This window comes from Miscanthus floridulus, chromosome 16, assembly GCF_019320115.1.
Source record: "Miscanthus floridulus cultivar M001 chromosome 16, ASM1932011v1, whole genome shotgun sequence".
Classification (NCBI taxonomy): Eukaryota; Viridiplantae; Streptophyta; class Magnoliopsida; order Poales; family Poaceae; genus Miscanthus; species Miscanthus floridulus.
The window spans coordinates 115,326,455-115,337,227 of record NC_089595.1 but is presented as its reverse complement, the minus strand read 5'-3'; the positions used below and the strand labels follow the sequence as shown (position 1 = coordinate 115,337,227).

Here is a 10,773-nt window from a genome sequence, read left to right as displayed (position 1 = left end):
AGGATCTTTTTAAGAAAATTATGTGTGCTGTAGGTTGTTGCGAGTTGGACGTAGTGCACGCGTACGTGGAGCTACCTATCCGCAGAGTTATCAAACGGCCGCTCCCGCTGACTCGCAGGGCTGATCGTTTGGTTGTGGCTTGTTGTAAACGATCGTAAATTTTTAGTCGGAACAGTATTTTTCTCTCACACAAACCAGCCAGCAGTACTTCTTTACGAACCAGCAACGATACGAACCAGCCAACCGAACAGGCTGTCGATCTTAAAGACAAAATCGCTTGAATAACGTACGTTCAAAGCCTATAGCTATCCGGCCCTTAAGTGCCATTAAAAAAATAAAATACAGTATTCCTTTGTTACAATTTATTCAGAACTTTTTTTTAATTCTCCTTCTGTGGCACTGCCGCTAATTCTCAGCGAACAAGCCAGAGCCTAACGCCGTCATTCAATATGATAGCATAAATTGTGAATCATGTACCCCTAGCGCGCTCGTCACCAATTATGAATTACATAGCCACGTGATGAAACTCATTTTTGCTTAGAAGAGAATAATATAATTTCGGCACCAGCAATGGCACATAAGGAAAGAGAAAAATGTAAAACGATGGCGTTCAAGGAAACCACATAAAAAAGATATGGTTACGAAGTATACTATATTTTAATGGTACTGATAGATTTTTCTGCACGTTTGGAAGTACTCCAACTTAAGAGAAAACAGTTATAAAAAAAGCTCTACAGAAAATCCTGAACAATGCCGGTGCAAGGCAGGCAGCGACAACCGACAATGCAGCGACAGGAAGAAAGAAGGGCTCCCCTTTGCATGTGGCCCAATGCCGGTGCAAGGCAGGCAGCAGAACATGATGGCGGCACCAGAGGATTTCAAAAACGCAAAACGGCGGCAGCCACCATGCGGCGCTCCCCTTCCCGCGGACCTCTCAAACATGCAATCTCCCTGCATAGTGCAGTCATGCACAGCGAGCTCGGTGAAAGTACGTGGCAGCGTCCGGGCGACTCGATGTCCGTGCGAGCACCGAGCGCCTGCCGCCTGCGCAGGACCGGACGCGTGGTGAGAGGGAGCGCGCGCGAAGAGGACATCCAGGCATGGCGACCGACAGGACGCGAGAGGCTCGACGAGCGTTGAGGGCCGTCGCCTCCGGTCCGGGTCCGGCGCTCCGCAATCGATGATGTCGCGCAGCGGCGTGTAGGAGTAGACCCTCCACGTCGCCGCGCGCGTAGCGTCGTAGGCCGCGCGTGCAGTGCATGTCATGTCCGGGAGCGGCGCCGGCGCCGGCGCCCGAGGCCCACGGCGCGCCCGCGACCGCCTCTGCCACTTTCAAACAGGAGTCCTCGCGCGCGGCGGCTCACGCGTGGAGCGTGGTGCTGCCGCGGCTCTGCGCCTGCGCTGGCGACGGGACTGCGCCACGCGTCCCCCCGGCCGGGCTCTCCCGCATGCCTTTGTTAAAAGTTCAGATGTGTCAGTGTGTCACTGCTGCTATCCGTCGACCTTTGTTCGACGAAATGCCTGACGTTTTCGAGAAACGCTATAGTTGCACTTGTCTTATTTCAGTTTTAGCTTATTCTCTCCTATCTTATTTGATTTTATTTTAGCTTATTCTCTCTCGGTGAATACTATTTAATTATCCGAAATCATCCAAAATAAGTCAAATAGTGGAGCAGCCGAACACTCCATAATAAAATTTACTAAGGTGGTGTTTAGTTGCCCCTCCTAAATTTTAGTAGTTGTCTCATCGAATATTTAGACACATGCATAGAGTATTAAATATAGACTAATTACGAAACTAATTGTATAGTTTGCGACTAATTTGCGAGACGAATCTTTTAAGCCTAATTAGTCCATAATTCGATAATGTCGTGCTACAGTAACATGTGCTAATGACGGATTAATTAGGCTTAAAAATCGCCTCGAGGAGTACTGACGGATTATGTAATTTATTTTTTTATTAGTATCCAAACACCCCGTACAAAATTCTCTCGACACACTTCCTAAGTTTTAGTCACTGAATCCAAACTCCACCTAAGTTTGATGAATTCAACTTCTCCTTAGAATGAAAACGGTCTGGGCTTAACTAATTTTGTGTTGATTTTGGTTTCAGAACCTAATTTTGTACTATTTGTTTGTTGGATAGAGCTTTTAATTAAACGGATGAAAAAACCACAAAAAAAATCTGCTAGAGAGCACCATATGTTACACGAGGTTAAAGTGAGATTGGCAACACCAGTCATGACTCCTCCGTTGGTTCATATTCATATTAAAATTATAATTTTTTTGTAGATCGCCACAAAAAAAAAGAAGACGTTGTAGGATCTACCTATAGAACATAGATTAAGAATCAAGCATACAAATTAAGCATAATACCTTGAGCATGGGCGGAGCTATAGCGAAGTTAGTGGGTGCGGCCGCACCAAAAAAAAATTGAAAAAAAGTGATAAGACTCAAATTTCAACAATATATGCACCCACATATTGCAAGCTCTCGCATCCCCAGAGGCAAACGCACCCCAGATTTGCGCTAGCTCCCCCACTGACCTTGAGTTATATTCTTCAAAAGTATTAGTGCAGTGTAAACTAAGGATGACTACGGATCGGGTTTGGGACGGATATCCGCGGGTTTCGGGTTCTGTGGGTTCGGGTTTGGGGATGGTTTTTCACCCACGGTTTTCGGGTTCGGGGCCCCGAAACCAATCGGGTTCGGTTTCGGGTTTGGTTTTCCACCCGTGGATATCCAATGGATATCCGAAATAAATCATTTAGAATTAAAACTCATGTTTTATAATATACTAATAATAATTTGTTTACTTAGATTATTAAATTTATTTAAAGTTGACTCATGAAAATATTTATTATTTGTTGCCTCTTGTTTATATATGTGAATATGTGTATATATATCCGCGGGTTTTGGGTATCCATTCGGGTTTCGGGCATCCGTTCGGGTTTTGGGTATCCGTGGATTTGGTTTTAGTGATGGATTTCCACCCGAATCGGTTTTCGGGGCGGATTCGGTTTTCGATTTCGGGTTTCGGTTTTGGGTGCACGGAGACTCCACCCAATCCGAACCCGACCCGTTGCCAACGCTGAACAATATTACGTATTATAGTGTGACATTTCTATACCATCTTTCATCGTAGGACGAATTTTAAAGGCTACGAGTTCATTCTCTGTGCCACAGACAGTACTTCCCGGGCTTCGCAAACTTCACATTTTACCGGATCGAAGATTTGTCCTACAAAAGAATCTACCAGGTAGCACGGTATAAAAATACTGTATAATACGATCTGGCACTGTTCATAGCTCCTTTTGAAGAGGTACAAGTACAACTATACGAATGAAAACGTTATTACGTGCTGTTCCTCGTTTGGTTCCGGCACGGAACGGAACGTTTGCTTGGGCAGGACCGCAGGAGTAGAATCTGCTTTCTTGCACGGAAAAGCCAGACGTGCCCCACCCTCCCCTTTCCTCGGCTGCCCCTCGCCCTGCACGTAGCCCCCGCCCGCCCCCACCGTGGCCCCCGCGCGTGACCCGGTGGTCCAACCGGTTCCGACCCTCCCGTGCGCGCACCCCTCGCAACGCCCGAGTCGCTGCGCGCCGGGTACCGTCCCGCGCGCCGCGCGACCGGGCGCAGGATATTTTCGCTCCCCGCGCCGCGAGCGCATCGGGCGCGCCCACGCCACGCGCCACCGGCGATCTCGCCCGTCCACGTCCTCGCGGGGGCGCACGCGGCGCTGGCAACCGCCCAGCCGCTCGAGCCGGATCCAACGGCCGCCGCCGCCTCGTCTCCTTCCTCGGCTTGGCCGTATTAAACCCCCACTCGACCCCACGCGTCGCCGGCCTCGTTTCTTCTCCGTCGCTTTGCGACTCTGCGAGTTGAGGGCTGACGGACGGATACATGGGGGAGACAAGCGCCGCCAGAGATGAGGGGGGCCCCGCCGTGTGCAAGGCTGTGTCGGGCGGGGACGTGGACGGGAAAGGCGGCGCGTCCGCGCGACGCCGCCGCCGCCGCCGCCTCGAGCTCCGCCGGCTCGCGGAGGGGCCCGTGCCGGCGAAGAGGATCCGGTCGGGTTCGGACAGATCGTCGTCCCCCAACTCGTCGCTGGAGACGGCGACGGCGGGGTGCTGGCCGTCGCGCCTGTCGCACGGCGCCGTGTCGGTGATCGGCCGGCGGAGGGAGATGGAGGACGCGTTCGCCGTCGCGCTCTCGTTCCTGGCCTCGGACCCGTCGTCGGCGGGCGCCAAGGACGACGGTGAGCGAGAGCAGGAGCATGACTTCTTCGCGGTGTACGACGGCCACGGCGGCGCGCGGGTGGCGGAGGCGTGCCGGGAGCGGATGCACGTGGTGCTGGCCGAGGAGGTCGGCCGGCGCCGCGGCGTCGGCAACGACCTTCGCTGGGAGGAGGCCATGGCGGCCTGCTTCGCCCGGGTGGACGGCGAGGTCACCGGCGGCTTCGCGCCCCCGCCCAAACCGCCGCCGCAGGCGGCCGCGGACGACGACGACGCCGGCGCAGGCAACCTGCCCTACCGCACCGTCGGATCCACCGCCGTGGTCGCTGTCGTGGGCCAGCGCCGCATCGTCGTCGCCAACTGCGGCGACTCCCGCGCCGTCCTCTCCCGCGGCGGCGTCGCCGTGCCGCTCTCCACCGATCACAAGGTAACGTACTACGTGGCACGTACGGGTGCCTACTAATGCATAGATTAACACGGCTGGTGATGCTCCCAAATGTTAATCAACGACTGATCCCTCGGATTTATTGTTTAATCCGCAAGATGACGTGCGCGTGAGAAGCGTCATTCAATCAGATCTAGTTTTCTAACCTCACCAGTACAGGTTTGGTGCACTAATTTAGGCCCGGTTTGTCCTATTGATTTTAGGGCCGATAAGCTGGGTAATGCTGTTTTTTCAAGAAAAATACTGGACGATAAAGCAGGCCGATAAGTTTTCCTGCACATCACGAGAAGGCGACGATTTCCCTCGTCTGCTCCTCGCTCGAGTCGGCCCGAGTTGGTTGCGGTTGTTGGGTGGTACCGTTCCTTGCTCGTAAGATGGGATGCCACGTAGGTGATCCCTCTTGGGGAAGGAAGCAAGCTGGCTAGTGTAGTGTGGTGCCAATGGGGGTTGTGTGTTACCCTACAGTGCTTTGCCCCTAAAAAAACGTTTTTGGCCCTGTTCGGTTTATCCTATATTCGGTTTGTTCGGCTTCTTTTTTTAGTCAAAATAGTGTTTTCTTACAATAATTTAGTTGGAACAGTATTTTTCAGCAAGTTTTAGACCAGCTTTCGGTACGCTGCGCGTCGTGTTTCATGGATTCCTTCTCGGTGGTCGGTGATGTTCTGGCAAATGCTTAGTGGTTTGAGCAGTGCGTGCCAACTATTTCGACGGGTGCCACCTAGTCTTAGGGGCCAGTTTGGTTGCAAAAAAATTTGACAAAACGTTATTGTAGTGTTTTTGTTGTTATTTGGTAATTAGTGTTTAATTATAGTCTAATTAGGCTTAAAAGATTCGTCTCGTGGATTTCATCTAAACTGTGTAATTAGTTTTATTTTTTATTTATATTTAATGTTTCATGCATGCGTCTAAAGATTCGATGTGACGGGAAATCTTGAAAAATTTGGCGTTTTGGAGGGGAACTAAACAGGGCCTTGGGCTTTGTTGCGAAATTTTTTGGGAAATAGTACTGTAGCATTTTCGTTGTTATTTGACAATTAGTGTTCAATCATAGTCTAATTAGGTTTAAAAGATTCGTCTCGTGAATTTCGTCTAAACTGCATAATTAATTTTATTTTTTATTTATATTTAATATTTCATGCATGCGTCTAAAGATTCGATGTGACGGAAAATTTTGAAAAATTTTATAAAATTTTAGGAACTAAACAGGCACTTGGTTTGCATTGCATCAGAAATAGGAGCACATTCAAGTGTAGTATTGCAGTTGTAGGGGCATGAGCACCTGCCTACCTGACGTGGTTAGATGGAAATCGGGAACAGATCGTAAATTATAAGCTGAAATAATATTTTTCTCTTACATCAAACCAGTCAGCAGTAAATAATGAAACGAACGGACTGATTTTTACACCAGCTATAAATTGTAGCGATGGAACAGATGAGATCACTACGAATGTTACTTTTCTGGTTGTGACCGATCATCTGACAGATGAGATTAGTACGAATGTTGCCTTTTTTTTAGTTGCGACCTACTTGCTGATTCGGATGTTTTGATGGAAATGTTTGTTTAATCAGTTCAAGAACTTCGTGGTCAGATTTGTAGCACAGCATCTTGTAAAGAAAGGTAGAGAAATCTAGGAAAGAAGCGTGTTCGCTTGTTGGTCTAAGTCAGAACTTATTAGTCAGTCAAGAGTATTTTTCTCTTCTAATAAATCAGCATCAGTTAAGTTTAGATTTATCAGTTCAAAAACCGACCAGTGAACAAGCCGAAGATGTGTAGCCTACGCTTACGCATGAGCACTGCTCAGCCAGAGTGGTCTAATGAATGAATGCTTGTTCTGATTACGCAGGCGGATCGTCCGGACGAGATGCAGAGGGTGGAAGCAGCCGGCGGCAGAGTCATCAACTGGAACGGCTATCGCGTCCTGGGAGTCCTGGCAACTTCTAGGTCCATCGGTAAGAAACAGTGGCGAAGCTACGTGATGTGGTCGGGTCGGCCGACCCCGACGACTCAGCGGCAGCCTCACGGACTATACAAATTTTTGGCCAGCACAGACCCCAGCAAAAAAAAAAAAACTATTTGACCCCGGTAGACCGCAGCGGCAACCCAGCAGACTAGCGTGGCGACTGACTAGGCTTGCGATACGACTGTGCAAGCCGCATAATAAACCAAAGGCAAGAGGCAAGCCCAGTAGTCTCGGCCTTTATTAGCCTTCTTGCCTTCATAAACGTGCTGTACCAGCACACAGCTGTAGCTTAAAAGGATTCAACTTGCAGCTTACATAATTTAGAGAATATTTTAATTAGGTAAATTCTAAATAGCTTATATCACTGTTTAAGCCCTAAAAATATTTTAAATGTAAATAGTCAACACAACTAAACAATCTTGGTAGTGAGATTAATATTTATATCAATAATGTACAAGCTTATATATAATATTATTCATAATATTATACTATAATATTATTTGTTATTGAAATTATTTATAGTTTTATATTATCACAAGCTAAAAGTTAATATCGCTGGTTACATCAATGAACTCAATTACAATATAGTGAAGCCAATGAGCAGCGCATCATCCAGACTTCGCCCCCATCTCCTTCCATTTTCCTGTACTACGACTAACGCCCTGTTCGGCTGGCTAAAAGTTGGCTGAAAAATACTGTTCTAACTGAAATGTTGTGAGAGAAAACACTGTTTCGGCTGAAAAAAGAAACCGAACAAGCCGAATATAAAGTAAGCTGAAGGGGCCTAAATGTCAATGCAATCAGCAGTCCTCTGAACGATTTTTGTGCCTTGGTGCATGTTTCAGGCGACTACTACCTGAAGCCGTACGTGAGCGCGGAGCCGGAGGTGACGGTGGTGGAGCGGACGGAGCAGGACGAGTTCCTCATACTGGCCAGCGACGGGCTGTGGGACGTGGTCTCCAACGAGCTGGCGTGCAAGATCGCCAGGAACTGCCTCAGCGGCCGGGCGGCCTCCAAGTTTCCCGAGTCCGTCGCCGGACGCACCGCCGCGGACGCCGCCGCGCTGCTCACGGAGCTGGCCATGTCACGCAGCAGCAGGGACAACATCAGCGTCATCGTGGTCGAGCTGCAGCGGCTCAAGACAAACAACCATGTTTGCTGAGACTGAACTGAGAGCATGTAGCTGTAGCCTGTGCGTGTAGTAGATGATAACACCCGAGCTGCAGCGGCTCAAGACAAACAACCATGCTAATTTCAGCCAAGCGAACTGGCCAACATTTAAATATTTGAGCGTGTGCCAGGCTGGGGATTAAGAGTCACCCGCTATCATCAGGGTTCGAATTGAACGGCATGGATTCTGCCCTAAGGGCATATGCCCTCCTCACATGAACCACTAAACGCACATTAGGATGCGTGCACATCATACCGAACGTACGCGTCCTACAAATCAAACAACCATGTATACCAAAAACAGCTAAAGCAAGGAGATTGTAATGCTCAGGCCAAAAAAAATGGGAATTTTGTCTCCGAGACATCAGAAAGTGATGATTTTTAGCATGTTCGCTGGTTGGTTTCAGCCAGCCCAAACTAGCCAGCCAACAGTGTTTTTCTCTCATAATAAACTAGCACCAGCCAATCCAAACCAGCTCAGAAACCAACCAGCGAACAGGCCTTTTGTATACAATGCACTCAATTCTTTGATTTAGGCATGTAGACACCACGAAACAAGAGACTTTGGGGGTAACACACTGGCCCCATTAAAATAAGCGTTCGCTGCCTCGTTGTCACACATGTGCCAATACCTAATCCATGCTAAAGGTCGATCCTCTATAAAAAAGATGGCAAAATCTGTTACCGCAAAAAATGGAATGACTTTTCTTAGACGAAAGAAAAAAATGTAATGGCTTAACACAGGTCTATACCTTTTTTTAATCAAAATTCAGTCTACTAGTCAAACGATTTCATAAGTGATCCTGATTCTTTGTGCAAAACTTTTCTTAAGAGAGTTTATATTTGTCTATGAAAATTTGGATCCACACTAAGTGGTTCCTTAGTGTCATCTTAGAGATACTGAGAGGGGTTTTAAGACTTGAAAATAGCTTCATAATAGACTAAGGGTAGAGTTGTCATTTTACCATGCCCTCTCTCTCCTCCTAGGCTGGATAAGCCTCTGTGCAGAGTCAGATTTTTACGGTGTAATCCAGCCTTTTTTTTAATGTGAGCGGTGTGTGATATGCAAAGTCTGATTTTTACGGTGTCCATCAACCTAAAATAATCATTTGCAGTGTGTGGCAAACAAAACCATTATTTTGGAGTGTCCCATACACAAATGGCCCAAAAAACACACGCAACATAGATCGCTGCTTTAAAAGTTTCACCAGCCGAACATAATTAGCATGTTTTAAGTTACTACAGGAGCAACGTCAAATGTTCATACGATCACCTATTTCCCTTTAGGCCTTTTAGTTGGCGAAATGATACTGTAACACTTTCGTTGTTATTTGATAATTAGTGTCCAATCATAGTCTAATTAGGCTTAAAAGATTTGTCTTGTGAATTTCGTCTAAACTGTGTAATTAGTTTTATTTTTTATTTATATTTAATGTTTCATACATGCATCCAAAGATTCGATGTGACGAAAAATTTTAAAAAATTTTATAAAATTTTAGAAACTAAACACTACCTTAGTGAACTGCAAATCGATATTTCAAAAGATTCCACAAAAGGTTCCACGATGAGCCCATGCTGCTCGAAGATGGTCAGAGCTTCATGTCAGGAACAACCGATGCCCATCCTGACTCGTGAGAATCCCGATGCCCAGGTTAGGTAGCTTGCACGCATCCTGATAAACATCTAGTGGTGCATATAAGGGGGGCACAATGTGGCAGAACTGTCCGAATAACACATCTTCGGAGACGCTCGTCTTTCACCAGATACTAAACATCTCGAAAGCAAGCTATATCGGACGGATTCCGTCAAGCACACCTCAAGAGAGAACTCGAATAATCCACGTTTTTCCTTTAGTATTCAATAATTAGAACAAGTTTACAATACTTAGCCCATTTCATACAACCAGAGTTCTTAGAAATAAATTATTACAGTACCAAGTTCAGAGTGCGGAATTTAAACAGCGGAATTACAATAAACATCTAATGATAGAAAACAAGGATCTGTCTGTGCCCACCAGAAAAATCCTCCACACAACAGCTACTCTTCAAGCTGCACCTACAACAAGGTAAATAAACTCTGAGTACATAATATACTCGTAAGACTTACCAGACTAGTGGGAATAATTTTCTGACTCCAAAGAATATAATAAGCTTTTTGGGTCGCTGGGTTTTCTTTTTACGGAAAGCAATACTAGTAGTAAATCCTTATGTATGTTTCTTATTAGCAGTCATAATTAGTTCATTATCTAACCATTCAAGGTAAGCACATGTTCTACTTTCAAGCCAGAGTTGAGCAAACAGATCTATTTCACCATCTTTCATCTTTTAATTCTTACTACGGTGCTAGATTATAGACAAACCGTACCGGATTACCCAGCGATTCGTGAATCAATGTGCCCAGCTGGGTACCCTGAAATACACGCCCCGCTTATACCCTAGGCACAAGCAAGACCAACCCACCACTCTTCTGTCAAGGAGTCTAGGTCCTCATTCAAACTTAGACTCCAAGCTCCCACACCTGAGTCCCAGACTCAGTGTGGTGCTTAGACCTCCACCATCCCCGCCTCCAATCAGTCGATCTGGAAAGAGCTAGAACCCATGACAAGAGAGCAACGAGCCTTCTCTGCTCCCATAAATAAGTATGTACTCAGGATAATAAGTCTGTGACCTAACTAGAATCCAATGCAACGGTCGGTCCTTAACCGACACGGACAGGAAAAACAGTGTAACCAAGCTATGCCCCGTTGGTCGTGGGACACAACCTCTTACACCCATCAATACCCATACCATATCCCTACCCGGTCTTAATTTTTCTTTTTACTATTTTATCTCAAGAGTGATAATAATAATCACCTATTGTGAGTAACGACAGGTTACTCTTGCTACCGAAAATACTAAGCATAGCAGCTACTCGCACCTGTACTAGTAGGACTCATAGGACAGATTTATTTATGTAGGTGGTT

The 10,773-nt window shown here is 46.7% G+C and overlaps 1 protein-coding gene across 1 annotated transcript; it reads left to right on the top strand.

Moving 5' to 3' along the window:
* The first annotated feature begins 3,557 nt into the window (after positions 1-3,557).
* On the top strand, positions 3,558-7,920 carry LOC136513227 (protein phosphatase 2C 51-like). The gene is made up of 3 exons (XM_066507223.1): positions 3,558-4,662; positions 6,525-6,630; positions 7,487-7,920. Exons 1-3 carry the CDS (start codon positions 3,904-3,906, stop codon positions 7,801-7,803), a joined length of 1,182 nt encoding a protein of 393 aa, XP_066363320.1. The 5' UTR covers positions 3,558-3,903; the 3' UTR covers positions 7,804-7,920.
* The last annotated feature ends 2,853 nt before the right edge of the window (positions 7,921-10,773 follow it).